The 26,404-nt window shown below is 33.1% G+C and overlaps 1 protein-coding gene, 1 long non-coding RNA gene and 2 pseudogenes across 2 annotated transcripts; 1 reads left to right on the forward strand and 3 right to left on the reverse strand.

The window, feature by feature from the left end:
• Nucleotides 1–299: 299 nt before the first annotated feature.
• LOC108663713 (uncharacterized) lies at nucleotides 300–1,463 on the reverse strand. Its single transcript, XR_016023117.1, has 2 exons — nucleotides 899–1,463; nucleotides 300–804 (listed from the first exon to the last, which is right to left on the reverse strand). It is a non-coding gene; the product is annotated as an uncharacterized LOC108663713 (long non-coding RNA).
• A 4,422-nt stretch (nucleotides 1,464–5,885) lies between these two features.
• On the reverse strand, nucleotides 5,886–11,392 carry LOC148760452 (receptor-like protein 6; annotated as a pseudogene).
• Nucleotides 11,393–13,358: 1,966 nt separating this feature from the next.
• LOC148760453 (mediator of RNA polymerase II transcription subunit 11 pseudogene) lies at nucleotides 13,359–13,928 on the forward strand (annotated as a pseudogene).
• Nucleotides 13,929–20,240: 6,312 nt separating this feature from the next.
• Nucleotides 20,241–20,750, reverse strand: LOC148760454 (NAC domain-containing protein 101-like). The gene has a single exon (XM_088810493.1). It carries the CDS (start codon nucleotides 20,748–20,750, stop codon nucleotides 20,241–20,243), a length of 510 nt encoding a protein of 169 aa, XP_088666619.1.
• Nucleotides 20,751–26,404: the final 5,654 nt, after the last annotated feature.

The following is a 26,404-nucleotide window of genomic DNA, read 5'->3' on the forward strand; positions in this document are numbered from 1 at the left end:
TACAAATAGACTTTTGAAATTTAAGAAAAAAATGTTGTGAGATAGAGAAAACTTAAATTTCTGTGCTTCATAATTTAAAACAATGAAAAAAAATTGTGAAATTGATAAAAAATGTAACATTACTAAAAAAAATCACATCAACATAAACAATAAAAAAAATTTAATATTGTTAACAATTGGACTAATATTGTTAATTTTAAAAAGTATAGAGATTTAATTTTTACAAATTATTGTACAAAAACTAAATCCACCGCTTTGATTAAGTATAAGGACTAATTTTATAATTTAACCAATAAACATTAGGGGGTCAAATAATATAAAAACCTTTTATTTTTTGTTTTCCATATTATGATGGAAAATTACATATAGCCATATATAGACATGGCATGAAGGGCTTTTCAATTAATTCAGAGGTGGATATTTGACATATAACAAACACACACGAAGCACTTACATAAATACTTAAGAAACTGAGAGCATGCAGTAGTGGTTGTATGCTGGCTGTCAAATTTATTTATTGTAGTAGTAGATAGTACTAGTACTGCACCCTCCCAGCACGCATATTATTTATTTTTGACAGCCTCACGATTCTTCTGTTGGCTGCCGTTCTTATAGTGCCTTCGTAAATGTTGCCTTCACTGTTGGCGTACCGCTGGTTGGATGAATCTCAAGAATACACCTGTATCCATGTTGGCTTTTGGATTTGTTGTTGTAAGTGTCGAATTGGCTTTTCGAGTGGGCAAGACTTTTTTTGATTTGACTCCAATCCTTAACAATGCCGGCTGGAAGGATCTCAGCATACACCTGCACGCAGTTGACAGATTAATTAATTATTTCAAACTTGTAAATAGTGTGAGTTGGCTTAATTTATTGTATGACTATGTTACGCATACAATACCTTGTTGGGGACAGTTGTGTGGCTCCAGGCAACAATCAACGCACAGTTGTTGTCTTTGATGTGGAACTTAAGACCTACAACTGAACCCATTAACCTGTGATGCGATAATTTTTCTGCTATGTGGCTAAATTGATACGGCTTATGAATTGGTGTTGGAAGAACAGAAGCCCCTTTCCAAATGACGTGCTCATCTAGCACTAGAGTTTGGCCAGAACAGTTGGCAAAATTGACAACCGTGTAATCTGGATTCTTCGCCGATGATTGTGATAATTTTGGAACACCACCGCCGATGGTTTTGTGTCTTTTGGTGTAGATAAGAGGACGCCAATTTCTATGAAATTGGAAAGGTGTAGATACTAGGGCTCTAGTTTCGTGTGTTCTGCTTACCAAATTTCCATGAAGCTGGCACCCTGATACTGAAACACCCGGGGTATGTTGTACTGCTAGTGCTACGGCAGGAACGACAGCCATGATAGTTTTGGTTATCAAGTTTCTACAATCTTGGCTATTGCTTTGCTTGTGCTTCTGCTTCAAAACTTGCATGGACACAATGCTTATATACTAGTTTTGCAGCAAGAAGCAGCCATAAGACCCAAAAGCGCGTATATAAATGTACAAAAACAATTCTCATTATTTTTCATTATCAGTAGACACCACAAGATGACAAGAAGCTGGTAGATACAAAATTTCTAAAGTGACTTTGATATTGTTTTATGTCTTTTGGTTAACAAATTTCTAAAACAATTGGTTTGGCCTTGAATGTTGCGGTAACACCATAAGATGACAAAAAGCTGTTAGCTACAAAATTTTCATTACTTTTTATTTTCACGTGAATGGAAGTTGTGAACAAGAGAGATGCATATATATACCATATAAGAAGTGACTCAAGGCATTCTCCAATGCCTTTTCCAAGTAGTCACTAGCATACATTAATTGTTATCTTAATGAAAGGGCCCCTCTTCCCCAAATCCTCTTAAAAAATTAAGATTGTTCAATTCTCCAAGCAAATGAAAGGGATCTTCTTTATTGCAATGTGTTTCCTTCATGGCACGCCAATATATTTTTAAATCCGATGACTTCGGTTGCTTTTATTTCTTGTTTTGTGTTTTGGAAAAGCGAAAGTAAAGATGTGTGTACATACAACAGAAACTTAACAACTATAATTAATTTAAACTAGAATTAATAAACTTAATAACTATTAAGGATCATTAGTACCGGGGGCGGAGGGAGGAAGTGGCGGTCACTATCCTTCAGTTTTTAATTTTTTTTATTATTATATGTTTAAAATTGAAAACATATAAATTTACCATCTTTAATAAAATCAAATAAATTGTTTTGTACTAGTGGCAAGTCATTTGACTTACACCTTAAAGAATTGGGTTCAGATCTTTTTAGAGTGTTCTGCATTAAACGTTACAATAGACAAAAAACTGGTAGGTACAAAATTTTCGTTTTTTTATTTTCAACTAAATAGAAGTTGTGTAGAAGTTATATACATATAACTAAATACCATATAAGAAGTGACTTGAGATATTTTTTCTTTTCATATTCTTTGTACTTTCCACCCAACCCTTTTCCAAGTTGTCACCATCAGACGTTAATCGTTATCTTAATGAAAGGACCCCTCTTCTCCAAATACTCTTTAAAAACCTAGGATTGTTCAGTTCTCAAAACAAATGAAAGTGGCCTTTCATTATTGCTATGTGTCTTGTTTTTATTTTGTTTCTTTTTAAAATTGAATTTAATTGAAAAAATTGATAAACGTAAAGCAATTCATTATAAAGCTTGACTTGAACTAGTCAGACTAATTTCAAATTTAAAATAACCATTGGACAAATGCATTTAAATATGCATATCATACAAAAACATAAACCACAAATTTTGATGCAAAACAATATAAAAGACTTATTTTCTGGTTCTTAAAAAACTTTTCTCTCTTTTACTCTCAAAATAGCAGGGTTTTTTATCTAAGTTTCCAAACTATATTTTTTTATTTTATTTTATTTTTCTCTCTCACATGGGCGGTTTGCCAAGATCCATGTCTTTTTCATTGTCTTTCTTGTCTTTTCTCTCTACTTTATCTTTTCTTCTTTCTCTCTTTCTTTCTTTCCTTTCCTTTCCTTTCTTCCTTGGCTTCCTAGCCGATCTTATCTTCTTTTTTTTCTCAAAGATTCGGTCATATCAATGAAGATGTTTTTGTCTTCATTTGGTGTTTCTCCGAAATGCCCACCACCTAAATTTTTCTTCTTTTTTTCTCACCTATGGTCGGCTTGTCAAAGAGTAGTTATTGTTGGTATTTTCCTCATTTCTCACATGTGGCTAAAATTGCAAGTCAATACTAGCTTTTTCTTCCTTCCTTATTTGTTTTTCTTTTCTCTTCATTTTCTTTGTCATGGAAGGCTTGTCCATGACTTCATATTTTTGACTTTTCTTCTCCACTCCTTTTATGTGTTAAAATCACATGGCAAAAGGCATTCTCACCTTCCGCCCACTACTCAAATTTTTATTCTTTATATTGTTTTTACTTTATGGTTTATTTATTCATTCATTGTCCCATCCAACCCACATGTACATCTAATATTACTCATAAACTAGCCTTCCTTGATTAGGAAAGTTTCCTTTTTAACTTCAAATATCAAAATTACAAATGAGTCCTCAAACATTTCCTTATTTACCATGTTACCCCTTCAACTTCCATCTTTTACAATTGGGTCCTTTTAACATTTCTTAAACTCCAATTTCCTTCTATTACCTTCCTTTACACGTGTACAAATAAAATATAAAATTTGCACTTCAATACGGTATCACCATAATATTTAATATATACTTACCCCACGCTAACTTTATTTAATAAAGACACGTAGGCTCCACTAACATCATTTTGATCCAAAATTCCTTCGTTCTTCTTCTTTTCCACTTAGATTGACCATACAATCCTCCTTCATAATCAATTTCGACATCGAATAAAATATTAATATTTTAATATTATTTTATTAATAAAATATTATTTTATTTTAAAATTTTGTACTTGTCTCCTTGGTACCCAAAATGTCTTATTATGCCCCTATTCACCCTCAAATCACTTTTTATCTCGCTAATTCATTCTCAATTAAAATATTATTATTTAATTATTATTTTCTCGCGCGCAAAATATTTTATTCCAAACGATGCCTTTCACCCTTTTATCACTTTTAAACACTCTAATTAACCTCAATTGGTATCGGATGAGTCTTATTAGCCAACTTATCAAAGTACGGGGTGTTACACTTTATGTGCATTAAACTTCTTCTCAATAATGTTACTCATTATGTACATTAAAGACTATTCTTGAGTAACTATTTCTTATGGCTTTATATATAAAGTTTTGACAATTCATCCTTTCTGTAGACATATTTTCACTCTTAGCTCTCTCTCTTAAATATTCTCTCTCAACTTCTCTTCTACTTAATCTTTCTTCACCTTATTCTTAACTTTACTTTGCAGCTTAACTATTTTCTTCCATCTATCACAACACTCAATATTTCATAGACTGCTCCAATCTTCCTTACCATTACTTGTAGCACATCTTTTTACTTATTTTGTAACACTTCCTCTATTCCTATAACAAGAACCCTTTTACATTTTGGGGACTCCATTGGGGAGAAGTGTTTACATTAAGTAAGATCTCGTTAGAAAAACTTTACATTACCAAAAAAGTGGACAATTTCACTAGGAACCAAGATGCACCCGTTCCCATTTACATACAAGATCTAATGAAAATGATCCAAACTTCTTAAGATAAAATGTAAAAGAATATAACCATATATGGATGATAGAGACCAAATCCCTACTTGTATCTTTTACAACCACCATTTCTTAAGCTCAACCCACACAATTTAATGAGAATATGCCTGACATGAGCCATTCCCCTAGTAGTAATCACAAATGGGAATAGAGGAAATAGAAAAAATATTTTTGATGTGGTTGGTGTTCGAAATCCCAATATGATCAGTCTTTTGCAACAATTACACTAGCAACTATCTTAAGTACAGTAATCTTGCTAGCCACTACTCAACGCTTTGTAACAAAAGAAAAGAATTCAAAGGCTTTTAGATCAAAAAAATAAAGGTCTTGAACTATTCTAAATGTGATCTTAAGTTGCTTTATCTAGCAAGTGTCACCAATAAAGTGATCCTAAGGACTATACTAGCCCAAAGTTCAAGCAATTTAATGGAAAGATAGAGGATGCACAAGAGCAAGTTATGAAGTTTGTGGAGACCCTTAGAATAAGACTGTCACATCCCAATTTCAAGATCATGATTGACACAAAGGTCTAAGGGGAAGGACCCACTCAACTCAAGCTAATACTAGAAACAACTGACAGAAATGAATAATGTAATATAAATCATGGAACACATTTTCATGTATTTTTTATGCTAAAAGTTCTCCCAAGGCCTAGCTACCCTATTAAAATTTTATTAATAAAATAAAAATGGTACAAAAAAGATGGAGACGTAAACCATACCTCTAGATTTACATGAAAGATCAAAGAAAGAAAACCTAATAAAGGTATGACTTTCCTTGCATATTTACCATGAATGCAAAGGTTAAGCAACAACACCTTTTTACATGAGTCTAAGTACAATAAAAAATAAATGACGAGTACTACTCCTTCACAATTAATTAACTCTAACATAAGGTAGATTTAATGTGTCTAATTTTAACATACTTCTCAAGGTACCATCTTCACTATGAATTATTTGAAGTCTTTCATGTGTGTGACCTTGATTTGAAAGAAAGTCTACTACGCGATTCCCTTCTTTATGAATATGAGTGATTTTGGAATCAAAATACTATAGGCTTTTTCGGATACTAGCTAGAATATACCTTGTGTAGGAAGAACCATTGTCTCTCTCTAGTATCATATTGACAACTACCTTGGTGTCCATCTTTAATTAGAGCTTGGAAATATTTTGCTCATGACATAATAATAGGCTTCTTTTCCAAGCTAATAATTTAGCTTTAAGTGAACTTTGGGCTCTAAAGCTTTTAAAAAAGCCAAAATTAACATACTTGTATGGGCTCTAAAGGTTTCAAGACCAATCAAATTCCCCAACGCTGTGGGGATATAACCACTAAGGGTATTATGAGCAGGGTTAAGCCCTTTGAGTGAGTTAAGCTCTCCAATAAACTTTGGAATCTTGCCTTCAAACTTATTATCTGAGAGGTCAATGCTAGTTAACAAAATGAAAATTTTCACCAATTCAATCTCCAATCCTTTTATTGCAATTCCAATAGAATAGCTATAGAAGCCACCATCTCCATGCACCATAAGGTATAACATTACACTTTTATCTTTTGTGGTATTTATCATAACCTTAAATTTTTTATATATCCAACTAGTAGTGGACCAGTAAAATAATTATTTGAGAGGTAAAAAATTTGGATTTTGGAGAAAGATTGATTGAAGCTAGTGCCATGAATGGAACCATGGAATTGATTCGAGTGCAATACAAGAACTTTTAGCTGTGGAAAACTTCCCAACCAATGAGGAAATGTATCATTGATCTTGTTGTTACTAAGATATACCACTTCCAAACCTCTACAATTAATTATGGATCTTGTTAGAGGCCCTTTTAAATGATTGCCATTTAAGTTGAGATTCTTCAATTGACCTTCCTTTGTAAAAGTCAAGGGACTGATTCCATGAACCTTGTTCTTTTGAAGTTTCAACATCGAAAGGCTTTTGCTCAAATTTTCAAAACATCCTGGAATAATTCCACTTAAGTTGTTGTGAGACAACTTAAGAAATTCAAGAGAATTTACATTGCATATCAGAGAAGAGATCTCTCCACTCAAACTATTATTTGAGATCAAAAAGACATTTGTTGTTGAAGGTGGAATTGGAAGATCTCCGTAAATCAAATTGGAGCTTAGGTCAAGAACTTTAATTTCCTTCTATGGAAGTTGCACAAAAGCTATCAAAGAGTTGTGAGATAGATTTAAGTAACTCAAAAAGCCCTTCGCCACATCTTCCATCCATTTGGGAATCTTGCCATTAATTCTATTGTTGGAAAGGTCTAAAGAATGCAAGCTTTTTAAACCTCTTAAATATTGGGAAAGTTCACCAACATTGCAAGAAGACAAATACAAAAACTGAAGATTAGGCAATGTATAATCAGCACTAGTACCATTAGTGTTTAAGGATAGACTGTTATATGAAATATCAAGGTATCATAGATTTTTGAGTTTTGAGAAAATGTTAAACTTTACAATGCCACCAAGATTATTTGATGATAAGGAGACATAAGTAAGGTTCACCACTTGAGATATTGAAGATGGAAGAGGACCTTTGAGTCTATTATTTCTAAAAGATATTTTTTCTAGTGATTTGTATTGGAATTCCTTCATATCACTATTGAGCTTGTTAATAGAGAGAGAAATGTACTTTAACGAGGAAGCCATATACAACCACGATGGAAGTGTTCCATTGAGTAAATTATAAGAAAAATCTATAGAAATTAGATTAGGAAAAATTGTTACCTCATCAGGAATGGAACCATTTAGTTGATTATCAGAAAGGCTTAAGAATTCAAGTTGTCTTAAGTTTGTGACTGATATTGGAATTTGTCCACTAAAATAGTTGTCTGACAAGTCCAAATAACTTAGTTGCCCAATGTTTCTGTCAAGCCCGACCTTATAAAATACTTTCCATGTCATTCATATGATTGACAATATGCTTGCATACTTGGAAAGCCCCGAAAGAAAAATCGTTAAAAGACGACAATGTACCAAATGGTACAATTAAGTTAATTTAAGCCTCGAACTAGATCAAATAGAGAATTTAAAATGAAATTAAGAATATTAAAGTCCCAGAATGGTTTAATATGGTGATTTGGAGTTCGAGGATCAATTTGGAGTCAAACCAAAATTTTTACTGTCTATGGGCAAAATGGTCATTTGCCACCTAGGGACACAATGGGAATTTTTAGAAAAGAATTTTTTTTGGCCCCATTTGACTTATTGGAGTATAATTTGAGGGTTTGGTAGTGAAAAAGTTTAATTCCAGTGATTTCTAGAGTGTAGGGGCAAAATCGTAATTTTACCACCTACAGACAAAATTTGAGATTTTGAGAGAATTTAGATCAAATTTGACAAATTGGAGAATGGTATGAGTATAAGGGAAGAAAAATATGTCTATGGGCAATTTTTCAGTTTTTGGGGCAAAAATGTAATTTTTGACTTTTATGGGGGTAAAAGTGTAAATTTCAAAAATTACTCCACCAAGACTTTGGATAAGTCTGAGAATTTTATCTAAGCTATGGATATGTGGGACAAGTGTATGGTGAAAATTTGGAAACAAATGGATGGCTAGAATTTAAGGAATTAATAAAACATTAAAAAAATAAATAAAATAATATTATATTATTTTAGCCTTTAAAAAGGTAAAAATTCCAGAATTCTCATCTTCTTCAGCTGTCCAAACCAGGGGAGAAAAGGGGGAAAAAAACAAATAAGAACCCTACCTGAAAATTTGGGAAAAATCAAGAGAAATCAAGAAATCAAGCATTGAAAAGGTAAATTTCATTGATTTTCCTTGTGATTTTCACTACCCATGCATTTTTTTCTCATTTCCATGCAAAATTAGAAAGTGGGTATGGACACCCATGCTGGCCAAACCTCCATGGATGAGTTTTGAGCTTGATTTTTGGTTGATTTTAATTGAATTAAGTGATTTTAGTTAAGTTATATTGAAATATAGCAAAAATAAGCTAGAGATATAATTTTCTCCCATTGAAACCCATTATGCTGAATTTTCTAGGGGAATATTGGCTGCTGATCTTGATGTTTATTTGAGGAATTATGATGAATAATGATGAATTATGACCCTAGAAAAATAATGGAAATTTTCGGAGCAAAAATATAAATTTTTACCCACTAGGGGTATTTTCCTAATTTGCTATTGAGACTGATAATTTGCATCACACTGAGGGACATTAAGTCAATTTGGGTGCAATTGAGGTATAGAAACTGAAAAAAATTAATTTGGAGTTTAAACGGACGCGTATATCGATTTATCGGGTAAAAGACCGAAATAGGCTAACACCGCATTTAGGCAAAAATTTAGACATTTTTGCATTCCATATCAAGCATTAGTAGTCTAAATTAGTTTAATTTCAATTTAGTACCAATGTGGTGAATTTCTCAATTTTGTACTGTGTCAAGGTGGTGAGTCCTCCGATAAAGGCAAGGGAATTGCACCCGAGGACCAATAGTTTGAGTATTTCGAAAATCCCCACTCTAAACACGGTGAGTAACCTTACCATCATTTTAATTATCTAAAATATGTTTTTATTCGGTTTTGGTGAATTTTATGAAAATGAGTTCAAATGGTAAATTTTTATGTTTTGTAAACAAAATGAGTTTAAATGAGAATATTTTATAAATTGTCTTGAAATGAAATAACGATTTTGAAAATAGAGTAATTGGAGACCACTGATATGTTGTAAATTTAAAATTGAATTAATGGCTTATGTTATTGTATTGGCATGACTGGCTAGGCTGCGTTTTTTATGAATTGTATGAATTGCTTTATTTTACCCTTGCAGGCTAGGTAGTAATATATTAGCCCTGTCATGCTGTCAAAATTTTATTGTATGGTGGGTTTGACCTGCTGCAGTGGGCTGGGTTCTGTGGACTAGCCTATTAAAGGGGCACAGAATCCTGTTATATTTTTACCTCGGTTGGAGAGGCGAGTAGGGTAACTCCCGAGGTATAACTTTTAGAGTTCACTTCATGCCAAACCACCACGTGAAGGGAAACTCGGCCAACGCCAAGGAATGACTATGTTTTCAAAATAGAAACATGACTTTCTAATAGCCTTGGCGGACTCAGTTGGGATAGCCCTAGGCCAAGGTATCCCAGATAACTGAGTATGATAATAATTTTTGGCATGAGCCAAGCTTTTTAAGAAATTCATAAGCCATACTGATTACTTGCTTTAAATAAATTGATTTCATTTTGTTGAAATAAGTTGAAAGATGATAAATTACAGTTTGATGAAATGTTTTAATAGTCTCCTTTTACTCGACTTTAGATATTTTGAGTGATGTTTGTTTACTCACTGGGATTTTATAATCTCACCACCCTCATTTCCACCCATTTCAGGCTCAGAATAGATTGTAGATAACTGATATCGGTGAGGATTACAGTTGAACTTGCCACATCTAAAGACTGTAGGTTCATTTCTTTTGATACTTTTGGTCATTCGTGGGCCCACGTGTCACTGTAAATTAAATTCTATACTTTGGTTATCTGTATTGCGGTATGTAAGAATATATTTTGCTTTTACGCTATAAAAATTATTTATGCAGTGTTCTTAAAATATCGTTTTATGTGAAAATTGAATATTTTCTTTAATATTTTTATTTTATTATGACAGTCATAATCTAATTTTAAACGAATGTTTTAGACATCCAAAATTATTTTGGATTATGAAATATGTGTTTTTCACTTACATACTATATTTTTAGATGATTTTGAGATTTTTGGGATAAATGACCAAAATACCCCTGTGAGACAAAAATTATTATTTTATTTGTTTAAGTTGGAAACAGTTTAAAATCTTTTAGAATGTGGTATTTGGAAACAATTACCCACAGGGGAAATGAGAAGTTGATATTAAAGCCTTGCGGGGTTCCGGTTGACATTCCGAGTGATGAATATCGATTGAGACGTCGCGACGGTTGTCACGGGCTCGATGGGAGTTCTGGATCGTGACAGTTTCCCAATGATATCGGAATTGATCCTGATAAGTTGGATTGTCGAAGATCCAAATGTGTCAAGGAAACAAGATTCCTAATTGAGTTAGGCAATCCTCTAGTGAAATTTGCGAATGATGCATCCAAAAGCTCCAAACATAATAAGTTCATGGTTAAGATGGGCAATCCTCTCGGGAAAGAACTTCTTGATAGATACAAGTATTTCAAGAACTATAAATTGTTGATCAAGTCAATCAATTCTGTAGAGGACATTATGGCTAATAGATCCAAAAGTTTGAGATGAATGTCTTGTTCAACTTTGGGAGATTGGGATTGAGGTTTCTATTGAATCCTAAATGGACGGACTTGAGGTTTGGTCAATGGTAAATGTTTTTAGTGAATTTTCCTTGCAAATTACAACCAACTAGACTAAGAAAACTCAAAGATGAGGATAGGTTCTTCAAGATATTTAGGTTAATAGAAGACATGCTGATTCCATCAAGAAAAAGTTGTCTCGCCTCTATTAGGTTTTGAACAAGTCCTTCTAAAGTAGGCTTGTGAAGTGGTTTATAAGCATTCCAAGAGACATCAAGTGAAACCAATTTTGACAAGTGGGAGACTTGGGATGATTGCAATTGTCCTGCAAAAAAGCACTAGAAAGGTTGAGATACATTAGACCTACAAATTGACAAAATTTAGATGACATCTCTGAATAATTAAAATTATTGAAGGCTAGGTTGAGTGTTTATAGGTGTGGAAGATGGAAGATGACATATTGAAAATTTAGGATGAACAAAACAAAAGAGAGGAATCAATTGGCTCTGAGTAAGCACCCCATCTTTTTTTAACAAAGCGATTTGAATATGAATATTGGTATGATATGATTGTTGCAAACCTATGCCGAAAATGGCAGCTTTGATTCCAAAAGGTATAGTAAATCAGGCGACTTGCAGTATGAGCTACGAAAAAATGAGATTGAGACCACTAAGAGAGGAAGACCTGTCAATGTCAATCAAGCTAATCTAAAAAGAAAAGAGGAAAATTGACATGGCGAGTTAACGTCAAAACAAAGACTTGCACTCGACAAAGCCTTTAATATTGATAAGTTGTCTAATAACTAAACCTAAGGGCGCTATTTATAATAATCTAATCCTACTTAACCTAAATTGAGAGTGCAAGTAAAGTAAATTAAAATAAGAATGTATGCTACCCGCGACTTCCTTGGAGTACAAGGAAAGTAAATTCTTAAACCCATATTTACTTGTTGTCCAAGTAAAATAAAAGAAAAACCCTAAATACTAAATACTAAATAAGAAAAATATTAAATATTAAAATTACTTGTTAGACTATTAGACTATCTATGTCAAAAATTTGGAAAGTTGATCCAATCTTCAATTAGATACTATGTAGTTCACACTGGAACTTAATCTTTTTCAGTGTGTGAAAAGAGGAAATTAGATTCAAGACCATCCAAAAAAAGAAAAGAAAAAAAGGTTCGTAATCTTAGTACATCATGTTCTATTCAAGGTAATTTGGCCCCATATTTTAATCAATGAAAAGTCTTGGTCCACACAAATTATTGTTATGAAGGTGCAATTATGCTGACTAGACTAATATAATATTTAAAATGAACAAAAAAAAAAAGATTGAAAGAAAGAGCACAAACTTGCATACCTCCAATATTCAACATTAAAAAATCTTGCTCCCTAGCACTACCAAGCATTCAACTATTACTTAAAAGCAATAAGAGGTGGGAACATCTTAAATGGCAAACTACCGGAAAATTCTCTGCAATATCAGACCAACTAACTTGTAAAATACAGGAGCGCACTAAAAGAAATATATTTTCCACAAAGGATTATGGAAAAAAGTGTGCTTTAAAATTATATACATCTTGCATTGTTTATTTCAATTTTTTTTATATATACAGGAGGTACAATGGGGAGGAAGCATTTATACCTTGGATCTCAATTCTAACGAACATTGAATTTCAAACTTGATTGAATATTTTATAGATTAAACTTCAATTCTAGCATCCTTTTTGTGTGGTGGGACAAGATAAAGAAATTGCAGTGCTAGTTTCTGATACCAAATACAAGTTGGCCTTAAAAAGTAGTCCCATTCCTGATTTCTCTTCAATAATTCAGGTTTTGAAGCTGAACTTATCTCATATCTAAGAATTCAGTCCACCTGAATTTATGTTTAACACTAACGTGTATGGGAAACCAAACAAAATGGCAGTGCTAGACTGCTACTTTCCACTTCCTAAAACAGTTGGCTTTCAAATAAAGTTACATGAATTCTTTCTAAGATTCTCCCCAGCCCTCCACAATGATTCAGAAGTAATGTTGAGCTTTATTAAATTTGAGAATTAATTAATCAAGCTGAATTTGGACCATGCTACATATATGATATAAATCCAAATGAAGTAAATAAAATGATAAACAAAGAACTGAGCAGATGGGCAATTTGGGTGAACAGTTAATGTTAAGATGTTGGATGAATTTTATATTGATTTTGCGTTTGGGCCTAACGGATTTGTTTTTTCTTGTTTTAAACATAAGTTTATGCTCTAAATTTTTGGTTTATTTGATGAGTTAATTGTAAATATTCACAATAGTTTAATTTATCTCTTTATTATGCTTAATGGATTGATTCTTTTGTAAAATCTTTTTTTAAGTTATTAGTTTGATATTAATTAAATTTTAACAAGCGGACCGGCTGAAAACTGAAGAAGCCAAGGTTCCATGGATTCTCCCGCTCAGAACACTTCGTTGCAGCGACTTCAAAATGTGGAGAAGAGAATAGTTAGGGTTTTGGACCTGGCGGGAGGTGTCATGGATGAACTCGCAAACCCAACGGGTCCCAGGAAAGAATTCATCAACAACCATTGCCGTGAATTCATGAAGATGATCAAGGATATCCAAGTGACACTGAGGGATGAAATCAAGAGTGCTTGTGAGTACCGCCCATTTGAGAAGTGTGATTAAAGTTCAAGGATATCGAATGAAATCTGTTGCAGGAAACTTGAATACGTGCTCTCTCAGTTGGAAGCAATGAAACAAACCGTTGATGAATATCAAGGTGAAGGTACCATTTGAAGATGCAGTGCAAGCAGTTGGATTGCATGTTTTTTTCAGGCAGGAGTTAGACAGGCTGCTTATTAGCCAGACAAGATAGACAAGAAAGTTTCTTTTCTTTGGTACCATGAAAGCTTACTGGGGAATTGTCTTAATTAACAGCATGACAAAGCTGAATATTATGTCATATATGTACTTTCATTTTAACAAAGTTCACTAATTTTCAAAAAAAAAAAATTAAATTTTAACAAGCTTTGAGCGAAAAAAATTAAATTTTAATTTAATTAAGACTATTATAATAGATTGTGCTTGCCAATTTAATTTGGGCAGCTTGATTTTTCCTCAGTTCTTTGTGCATTGTGACTTACTGGATGGAGGTTGACTAACTGCAAATAGTCAAAAACATCAATTGTAATTTTTATATCCACATAACGATGACATGAATGGTGAATATGTAACTTAATTATATAATCATGTCGTATCAGCTTATCACATAATCGTCTACTATAACAAGTTAGCATGTCACATCAGAACATATAATATAAAATGACAAGTGACATTTTGACTAACAATAATTAGTCAACTATTAATCATAAGGATCTATTATATCAAAAATAAAATTACAAAATCTTGATTGAATACAATAAAATAATAAAAATTTATTTGAATTTTTCTAAACATAATTCAAAGAGCGTGTTTAGATATTATGCCATACAATAAAGATGAAAAAGCAAAACCGCAATCATAATGCTAGTATAATTGAAATTTGAAACCTAATTAAAACTAGATTGTATACAATTATCAATTGTGTAAAAATTATAGGATAGAAAAAGGCTGCTAAAATTTTTGCTGTCATATGTAAGTACCAAACTTGACACTCAAAGTGCATCTGCTTGACTAAATTAATTCACTTTCATAGTTGAAAATTTAGGCTTAATTCACTTTCAATACATATCATGTTGAGCAGATGGGCAATTTTATTTAATTTACTGAAGCCTAATACTTCATCCTCTTGTTTCACTTCTCTTGAATCCATGTTAACAGTGCTTTTTAGAACCAATGTCTTAGCCAAGTACTCTTTCTTCAATGTAAGCCACATATTGAAGCTTCTCCCTTTGTTAGTTTCAGTAAGCTACTCAAGGTAAGGATGTCTAAGGTTTCTTCATTTTTTAATTCAATTTACAATAAGGTTTCATGAATAATAAGGTTTTAAATATTTTTTTTACAATTAAGCACTACCAAGTAAAAAAATTTGGGGTTAAAACCCAAAGTAAAGGTCTAAAATTTAAATTTTGGAGGAAGAAAGGACAACAGAATGCAAATTAATAACCTTGATTAATCAGAAAATTTTTCGTTTGTTTATCATGAGATAAAGGGTGATGTTTACAGAACATGGAACTCTGCCTTCCCTTCTCTAGTCTTCTCTATTTTCTTGTTATTACAACTGCAGAGTATGATGGATCACACCTAAAACACCAATAGCTAAATATTAGAAACATGAAGGATATATAAGGAAAAATAATCTATATGCCGAACCACAATAAACCATATTTAGCTCATGAGTTCCTAATCCAATTGCATATTATGTATGTGTTTCGGATACATAATAAAATACTCACTGTGGCTGAGTGCAAAAAAAAATCTCATTTGGGTGTGTTAAAGATATTGTTAAAAGATAAATTTGACAAATTTTTTTATAGCACCAAAAATGATACAAAAGAAAAATAATTTTAAATCACAAATTTCTATTAATATTTGAAAGGTTTTTAGAATATTTCTACTTTTTAAAAGTGCTTGAGTTGATATATTGTGTGTGAAAATTAACTAAAAAAATAATTTAAACAATCAATTGAATAAATCACATATACACTTGAATGTAGCACAAGCAACAACAAGCTATTCTCATGGCTAATGGTTATCAAAGTGCCATGTTTAAAATATTGTAGAATTTATTGATGGCCTATGGCTTTGGATATTTTGATCATCATATTATTTGTTTATTTATTTTTCTATCTCGAATTATTGATTAAAGTAAGCTAATAGTAATAGTTTTTAAGGTAGCTGGAGATGATGAAAGCAGATAATAAAAGCCTTGTTATTTTTCATATCATGATGAAATATTACAAATAGCCATATATAGACATGGCAATGGCATCAGTTTGAAGGCCTCTCTCCAACTACATATAACAGACGCATACTAAGCCAAAGTACATAATTAATTAAACTTATTGGTAGCAGTCCAAAGTGTGCTGGCTATCAAACTTACTGCAATAGTAGAAGTGCCTTAGGACCAGAGTTTGATGAGCAAGCAAATTAAGCCTTGGCAAGTTTTGCTTTCATTGTTGGCTTAGTGCTGGTTCGATCAATTTCAACATGACTTTCTTTGATTTTGTACCAATCAACTACTGATCCCTCAGAAATGATCTCAGTATAGACCTACGTGTAGTTGGTACATTAATTAATTATTTCAAAGTTGAAAGACTATGTTTACGACTGCAAATATATATATATATATTAATTACAATAACTTGTTGAGGTTATTTTCTGATTTGCTCCACGCAATAATCCACTTACAATTGCTATGTCCGATTATGTACCTTAGACCTCCAACTAAACCAATAACTGACCCTTTAGCGTCTGCTATGTGCGTAAACTCAGCATTTTCAATCATTTCTCTTGGGAGATCAGGTATAGACTAAGACCCTTCCCAAGAGGTCTTGCCATCTAGCCTAAGCACTTGCCCAGAAAGGTTCTCAAGCTTGCACTCTGTGCATTCTGGAGTACTCTTTGAAGATTGTATTGTCACCTCACATTGACCATTTTTTGAATCATTAAAAAAAATTGCTAGTTATTAATTGAATTTAGAACTTCAAATTTTCATATAGATGTTAATATGGTATCAGGGAATCTAAAAATAATATGTTAGATTTTCTTGTAAAAATCACAATATGCACTTAAATTATTTATTTTTTTCTATTTTATCAAATTTAGGTTAAGATAATTTGGCCTTAATGAAGAGACAATATTATTATACAAATCAAATGAAGTATATAAAGTGTTTATTCCACCCTTCGAAGTATATAAAATAGAGACAATATGATTTAAATAAAATAAGTTAGACTCCAGTATTATATGCAAGCTTAAAAGTGTAGGTTTGTGTAGAAATCCTAAATCTTATGAAGGTGGGATTAGGGATTCGTTATGTAAAAGTAAGGTTGTGTTCTCCGTCTTATCTACAACAACATTAACATCTCATCCATTGGAGAGCAATGTAAAAGGAAAATGAGGAAGATCCTAGGGCATTGAATCCCAGTAATTATAATCCAGTTAATATTGTTTCTGTTGTCAAATCATGTATGAAAATCAAGTATGTTCTTGTGTTCTAAATTATTGTTATAGTAGATCTTGAATTAGTATAAATTATTATTCATAAATTTTATCATAATATCTAAAATCTATGTAGTAAAATTTAATCAATATCATGAACAGTGAAAAGCTTATCATAATTTGTTAATAAAAACAATCATTTAAACAAATCAGGTACGTAAATATAGCACAACCAGCAACAAGCTATTTTGTTGGCTGATGGTTATCCAATTGACATGTTCATTGTTGGCTGGTGGCTATGGATATTTTGATCATCATATTCATTACAGCTGGTTTCACCGTCAGATTTGGCAAGACTTTCTTTGATTTCATTCCAACCAAAGTTAAGAACAATAACATTAAGGTTAAGGTAATGTGAGATACAAAAGCAAGAGGATGAATATCACATTCCATATGGCCTAAGTGAAGAACTTCAATATATACTCTATAATTTCCATACGGAAGAGGAATGTGATCTTTCAACTGCATATGTAGAAAAAATTTGGGAACAGGGGTTTTTGGGGATGGATCAAGCTAACTCTTAAAAGCAAATAAATAGGGGGAAAGATAACTACATCCTCACTGGAATTCTGAGCTTATGAGGCATCAAAGAAAACATGTCTTGTGGATAAATCTTATCCAATTGAAGCACATTACTCTTTACATGCTCATATAGGTTAGAATAACACCACTTAAGATTCCTCATGTGTAAGCCCAATACTAAAGAAGTATTTAAGGAATCAAACTTTTATGGCTATGGCGAAGTATTTTGAAGGCCAGGCCAGTCCTATTACAGGGATTGGGGAGGAGAATAAGAAATGGACATGGTACTAAATTTTGGACAGAGTCTTGGCTGCCTTGTGGGCCAGTACTAGATCAAGTACGTGTAGATTTATCTGAGGCTGAAGCTGAACTTCCAATGGCTAGTTTTTGTGATGAATACCGGAGATGGAACTTGGAATCAGTCAAGCAATTGCTCCCTCAAAATTTAATTCTTATGATCTCTGCAATGATGATAGACCCATCAGGTGAGGAAATGGATGACTCCTACTGGTTGCACTCTAGCACAGGTATGTTCACAATTAAGTCTGCATATGAGATGCAAATATCTGATCCTATACACCAAACGATATTTTGGCAGAAAGTTTCGGATTTAAACTCATCAAACAGGGTAAGGAAGTTTGTCTGGAAGGTATTACATGATTCCTTACCAACTGCTTATTGTTTAAAAAATCAGGAATTAGTATCTTCTCCTGTATGTTTAAGCTGTGGGTACTCTGAGGAGCAGTTAATTCATGTACTACATGATCGTAGCAGAGTTAAACGGACATGGTTATCCTTTCTTCTTGACTTGGTAACAGAGGATTTTTTTATGCAAGGTCTACAAGTCTGGATATTAAACAATATGCAGAGTACGGTGTTCTTGGAAGGTATTCCATGGGGGACCATATTCATTCATGCTTTATGGTACTTTTGGTATTGGCGCAATTTATCTATTTTTGATGAAAAATTTTCTTGGCCTTACAATGCCAAACAACTTATCTGGACCTAAAGAATTCTTTGTCAAATTAAATGTAGATGGAAGTGCTAAAGGGCAACTGGGACTAGCAGCAGCAGGTGGACTTATTAGAGACAGCTCTGAAACATGGTTAACAAGATTCACCTATAAGATTGGTATTTCATTCTCTCTCACTGCGGAGCTCTGGGCAATTTATTATGGATTGATGATATGTTGGTCTAAAGGTTATAGAAAAGTACAAGTGGAAACAGATTCGCTTTTAGCATTGCAAAAAATATAGATCAAAGAAAACGACCTAGAGCCAAATATCCAATTACTACAATCAATCAGACAGTTACTTCACAAGGAATAAGAATGTCACTTATCTCACATACATCGTGAAGCCAATCAATGTGCCGATTGGATGGCTACTCATCATGATGATTTAAGTATAGGATTACAAGTTTATGATGTACCCCTTGTAAACATTTCTTATTTATTACTTGCGGACTCTCTAGGTGTCTAATGGCCTAGGATGTTATTTTAAATTAATTCAATAAAATTTTCCTTCGCATAAAAAAAAACCAGATGGATACATCTGAACAACAAATATGGGACAAGAAATAAGAAAAAGAGGCAAAAAGGAAATTGTGTCGCCACACATATTAAGTATCTTCCCTAAAATCATTTCATAATTGCTGAATGGGATAAACTGAGATATAAAGCCCCGACTACAAACTTAATCAATGAAAAATCGCACCATTTAGCAAGTCATAAATAATATTAAATTGCTATTGATCAGCCCATAAAATACAAAATGAATACAACAAGTCCCTAAATTATACAATTTCTCTATCTAGATCATCTTCCCTTGCATAGCATAGCCAAGTTCTAACTTTCTCAACAGATTTTCAAGACCTGAATACTTTTAAAAGTATTCGGTTATTATTTCATATAGCTTAAAACCCAAGTCTATCTCCAATTCTAACTCAAGGAGACTAACATTTAGGATCTGTAATTGTGTCTTGGATCGATGTTCTGTCATGTTTGTCTGATTTCTGTATTTTTGTTTTTGTTTCAGAGGTCATGAAGGGTAGGTAAATGCAGTCTTATCTATTTTGGGTTGAAGATAGTGCTTTTGTTGTGGAATGTATAGAGTCTGTAATGACTGTCTTTGAGATGGTGAGATATCATGTTACAAGGGTGTTAGGATGCTTGATTGTGTACTGTTTGGGGGCACATTTGTGGATGGCATTCTTTGCTATTACTCTTAACATGTCTGTAACATACCAGAATCCTTGTAATCATCTTTCCAGGGGTGAACCTTTGGCTCCCTCTGATTTTAATACATACTAAAACCTAAAAAAAATCATATTCCCAAGTGAATAATTATAAACAAAATGTTAAGCTAATTAAAATATAACATAATGTACAGCAGCCTGAACAAAAAGAAGAGTACTTCACCCTTGAGAGGCCTCTACGGCCTTAGAAGCAGCACCGTGTGCCACACTTTAACAACTGATACAATGAATCATGAAATCGAATTTCACACTACTTTTATTACATAGATTTTAAGTTTACAAGGAAAAAATTATAAACCCTAGTAAACAATAAACCCTAACTTTCTTTTGAAAAAAATTAACAATAAACCCTAGCTCTCATGTGATCAGCTTTCTTCTTTTCTCAGCTTTTTTCTCATCACGGTCATTCTTTCTTAGTCGACAAAGCACGTAACCTTGATCATTTCCGGGCACTAAAACGGTATTCAAACTATACTCATGCATAATCCACTGACCTACTTGATGTGGTACTCCGCCTTCATATCGCAACCTTTTCTTGAACCCCAAGGGCTGTACTGCTGACAATTGAGAATATATTGGCTTACCTGAATCTTCACCCATCCACGTACCCATGCCAACAGAGCGGTTGATCCTTGAACCATTTTGAGATTTCTTCTTTAACTTAGTGAAGAAGTAGAGATCCTCACCAGATTGACGATTACACCCACCATACAAATCCCATATTTCCCAAGGTTCTTTTTCTCCATACAAGTCAAAATCCTTGATTTGGTCTTGATCAAAATGCAGCATAGACTTGCTAGTGACTTTGCTGAAGAGATAGCACATCAGCGACCTGTCAGAAGGCCCAAAGCCGAATCCCACGAACATGGCAGCAGCAGTATTGTCGATGGATGATTGTGGAAGGGAAAGCAAAAGATTTACAAAGTGCTTAGTATTGCAAGAAAGGGAAACTTGGAGGTAGAGAGAGGTTAAAGCAGAGTGGGTGCGTCGTGGCTGATTGATGAGATGTTAGAGAATTATGCAGTGAAATTTCAGTGGGAAAGTGGAAGTACTCAAAGCCGTAGCAACGTGTTTGAATACAACATGGTCTCTACAAAAGCGTTGGAAGTTTAATTTGAAAGAGAATTCTGAATAAGGGAGGAGTCTTCCAAACGTAGATTCCCATTAAAGAACACACTTGTGGATGGCTTGTACAACAAAACTACAAATGTAGAGTTACTGTTGATGAGGGCGGAGTTACTGGCTGCACCGGTGTATACTTGCTCATCTTATATTTTATAAAGTAGAAAAGCTTAGATTATTAACACTTTTCTAAAATTAATAGAAATTAATATTTATGTAGATGGAAATATTAATCTTCTAAGTTAATATTGTAAACCTTTTGCCTTTCAAAAAAAAAATTGTAAAACTTTAGGAAAAGAAATAAATTAAGAATAGGGTTTAATTATTTAATTAATGTATCAGTTTAACTACAAATATTCCTATATGAGGATTTTCATTAGTTATGAACAACTTTTGTTTTTATGAACATTAAAATTTTTAGAATGATAATTTAATATAATAATAGTTTTGTTTGCTTTTTGTTCCGAAAAAAGTCTACAGATATTGTTAAAAGATAAAATTTTCAATTTTTTAATAGCTCCGAAAATGGTACAAAAGAAAAAACATTTTAAATAAAAAATTTCTACTAATGTTTGAAAGATTTTGAGATTTTAATTTCTACATTTTTAAAGTGCTTGAGTAGATATATTATATGTGAAAATTTAACTAAAAATAATAATGTCAGCAATCGTTTACAATAGTCACAATGGGAAGGTTTCCCATAAAATTAAGAGGGCTTAAAAGCACGAAAAAAAAAAAAAGCCAACAGACATGTCAAAACAAAAAAAAGGCACTCACAGAGCTGTTGGAAATGTAACTGCAAATAAGAAACAATTTGTAGGGATCAAGTTATACTTGCTAAGATCTTTCATTTTAATTAGCAAATCATAGATTATTAACACTGTTAAAGCATTAATAGAAATTAATATTTACACCGGTGAAAATATTAATCTTTTATATTAATATTGTAAGACTTTAGGAAAAGAAATAAAGAATACAGTTTATATATTTGATTAATTTATCAACTTAAGTACCAAAATTCCTATATGAGGATTTTTATTAGTTAATTATGAACAACTTTTATTTTTATATTTATTAAAATTGTTAAATTGACAATTTAATTTAATAATTTCATTTGGGTGTCTTTGTGAGTTTTTGTTTTCTTTTGTTCCAAAGAGAAGCCTAAAGATATTGTTAGAAGATAACTTTTCCAAAGTTTCTAATAGCACAATTTCCAAAAATGATCCAAAAAAAATAATGTTAAATCACAAATATCTATTAATGTTTGAAAGGTTTTGATGAATTATGAGAGAAACATTAATTAGAAAATAATAATTTAAACAATCATTTCAATAAATCACATATACTTGAATGTAGCAGAAGCAACAACAAGCTATTCTCTAGGCTAATGGTTATCAAAATGTCATGTTTAAATTGGGTAGACTTTATTGGTGGCCTATGGCTCTGAATTACTGATGCAATTATTGATACATAGTTTTGAAGGTAACACCAGGTGATAAGAGCAGATAATAAAAGTCTTTTTATTTTTCCATATAAATTGGAATAGGCGGAATTCTCAGAGACAACAGAGGTACGATTGTTGCTCTTTTCTCTAAAACGGTGGGGATTAAGGATGCTAACACGGCTTAAGTTCTTGCAATAAGGGAGGCCATTTGTATGTTTGTGGTGTCGAATTGGATTAACTGTGAACTCGAAATCGAATCCGATTCTTTTAATGTCGTGAAATGGGTCCAAAGTCCCCTCCAGGTGCCGTGGAGGCTGACAAAGCCAATACTTCAAATCTCGAATCTGCTGCGTAATGTGCAGGATTGGAGGATCATACTTGTATTTCGGTCAGCCAATGTGGAAGCTGACAGTTTGGCTAAAAGTGGGGTGCTGAGACCTCTTGATTTTTTTGTGGATTAACTCTGAATGTGTGCAGGTTCAGGGTAATGTTAATGTAAATATTCACGAGTCTGTCTGATTTGTTTATGGGGACTATTTTTGTGTGGCTGTGTGCCTTTTGTAAAGCTGGTAAGGTTGGTTCCTTTCTGTGGGGTTTACTTTGTTGTGTCTTGCTTCCAGCGAGCTTGGTAGGGAGGGAGGGCTGTGCTAACCCATGAGCCATGATGTATGAGGGCTTGCTGGAGGATCACAGCCATCAACAGGGGCTGCCCTTTTCATTTTGTAAAGCAGAGCAGGTCTTTTTGTACTTCCGCAACTGCGTTGATGAACTCCTACAAGGAATAAAACTATAGCATTTCAAAAAAAAAAATTCCATATCATAATGACATGTTACAACTATAGCCATATATAGACATTGGCATCAGTTTGAAGGCCTTTTCAACTACATATAACAGACGCACACTAAGCAAAAGTACATAATTAATCAAAACACTGGTAGCAGTCCAAAGCCTGCTGGCTATCAAATTTATTGCGATATTATTTATTTATTTTTGACAGCCTGACGACCAGAGTTTGATGAATAAGCAAATTAAGCTATGGTAAATTTTGCTTTCATTGTTGGCTTAGCCCTGGTTTGATCAATTTCAACATCTGACGAGAATCCCAAGTTTTCAATGTGGACTTTGTTGCCATATTTGTCAGGACTTTGTTTGATGTGGTCCCAATCAACAACATCGTAGGAAACCATCTCCGTATAGACCAGCTTCATATTGCACAACTGGATTGGATTTGGCAGCCATGATTTTAGTTTTGTGTGTTTTGGTTACCAAATTTCTACGAAGCTGCTGGCACCTTGATACTGGAACACCCGTTGCATGTTGTACTGCTAATGCTACTGCAGGATTGGCGGCCATGATAGTTAATTTTGTGTCTTTTGGTTACCAAGGTTTCTACTATCTTGGCTATTGCTTTGCTTGTGATTGTGCTTCCGAACTTGCATGGACATATGCTTAAATACAAGTTACGCAGTTAGGTGAAACTGTTTTACAAATTATTTAGTCACAAAGTATTGAGCCAAAAAAAAAAAGTCATAAAGTACATATGATTTCGCTCAAACTGTGTTCAGTTAATAACAAATAATAGATTGAAAGTTTGATTAATACAAATAAAAAAAGTAAGAGCTTAATTAATAATTTAGTTATAGTTTAAAGACTTATTTATATCATTGTGTCATGAGAGAAAGATATGAAAAGAGCTTGTGTGGTGACTTTTCCATGGGACAATTCATGTCCAATATAGCACTTAGGAAAATTATGAACTGCATTTTCCTCTTGTTTTTGAGAAAATTGTGAACTTGTAATTAAATGAGTAAAATAAATCGTTTCCATTCATGGATCTAATTTAGAATTTCAAATTTTCATTTATAAATGTTAACGGTATCTAAAAATAATATCTATATAGTTTATGTACAAAATTTAATCAAGATGATGAACAGTAAAATAATCATTTACCAGCAACAAGCTATTTTCTTGGCTGATGGTTATCTAAATGACATGTTTAAGTAACAAGTTCACACTTAAGGATATGCTGTTGTATAATTTATAATTGATAGCCCATGGCTAAGGATATTTTGATCATCATGTTCTTTATTTTAGCCTTATAGTAATAGTTTTAAAGGGTCCAAGATGTAGGTGAAGCAAGCATTATATAATCAGAATTAAATAATAAAGGCCTTTTATTATTCCATATTAGGATGAAACCAAAATTATAAAGAGCCATATTAGGTAAAATTACAGTCTGATGAGGCAAGCAAAGCCGGCTTATGCTTCTGGTGGTGACTCCAGCTCAGGGTTTTGCTCTCAAGTTGTTGCCACCATCATTGGCGTCAAGCTGGTTTGATCAATTACAACATCCTCCTATTATATTTAAGGGTGAATGTGTTTTTATTGCCGCATATTTGATCAACTGCATGCCGCTCAATATTTTACAAAATAAAACTCCAGGTGAGGTTTTATTTGGAAAGAGTCCCACACGTGATCATTTGATAAGCTCTAGATATCTTTCTTTTATGGGCATATAAATAGCGAGCTGCATGACAAGTTTGCCTCAAGTGCTAAATCGGGTGTTTTTGTTGGGTATCTTAACAAGCAAAAAAGATACAAAATTTATTATCTTGAAAGTTAAAAGATTTATGTTTTGCGGGATGTTCATTTTTTGGAAGAAATTTTTCTATTTGCAGACTCCTCAGCAACAAAAATTGTATAGCCAATTGATTTGGGTCGAGTTACTACATTGGATAGTCCATTCAACCATGCAATGCCCAATGTCACTGAACTTGGGCTTAGTGATTCATCCACAAGCGTCAACCCATCTATTAGCCCAATTGGGCTTGTGTCTCTTAACAACAAGCCTGTAATAGATAAACCCACGCCCTAGTCGTTGTTCATAGGTTTACTACGACTGGGTCCTCCTCCTTCATCAATCCATATGAGTCTTTTTCACTTGTTAACGTTGGGTCTAAGTGAATTAAATTCTATTTGTCAACCACAGTAGCCTCTTCATCTGACCCAATTGGTTCTAATTTGGTCAATGAGTCTGAAAATATTGTTCAAGAAGCTCTCCTTATTTCAAGCAAATGACAACAGCAAGTTTCACACTCCTTATCTGGTTATGATTATGTTTTGCCCCCTTTCTCGCTCCTCGAAGCATCACGCCGCTCCCATCTCCTCCTTTGGCCAATTCAATGATGCATCCTCTCTCACAATTTATTTCTAACTCTAAATTTTCCCCTAGTCACACTGCCTTCTTAGCGACCATCTTGTCCACCAATGAGCCGAAACCATTTTTTTTAAGCAATCAAACATGCGCATTGGAGGGAAGCCATAGCGAAAGAAATTTTATCTTTGGAGACAAATCATACTTGGACTTTGCAATGCTTACCCCTTAGTAAACAAGCTATTGATTCAAAATGGGTTTACAAAATCAAATATCAACCAAATTGAAGTATTGAATGCTACAAGGCGTGTCTTGTTGCTAAAGGTTACACTTAAATTATGGGTGTTGATTTTCTTGAGACTTTTGCTTCCTTTGCCAAATGAGTCACCGTACGTAGTTTTTATCTCCTTTAAGTAAAAGCAAAAAATCGAGTTTACTTTTTTATTTCTTAGCTAGAGTTTCTTGAGACTAAATCTCCCTTCATCATTCATCATTCTTGAGAAAGCTCTCACCTTTTTTGTACTCAGATTCCTTACCACCCTTATTAAAGGTTTTGAGTAAGAGATTTTTTCAAAAATTCACTATTGTATAGGTTATACCTCCTTGAAAAAGTAGTGTTAAGGTTATACTTTTGACCAAAAGGTAGAGAGGTTGTGTTTGATCCTTAAAAGGCATTTTGGTTGTAAAGGTTGTACTAGATCTTAAAAAGGTAGTGATTTTGGTTGAGGTTGTGCTTGATCTTTAAAAGGCATTTTGGTTGTAAAGGTTGTGCTTGATCCTAAAAAGGTAGTGATTTTGGT

The sequence above is a fragment of the Theobroma cacao genome, chromosome 10, assembly GCF_053813885.1.
Source record: "Theobroma cacao isolate CCN51 chromosome 10, ASM5381388v1, whole genome shotgun sequence".
Lineage (NCBI taxonomy): Eukaryota > Viridiplantae > Streptophyta > Magnoliopsida > Malvales > Malvaceae > Theobroma > Theobroma cacao.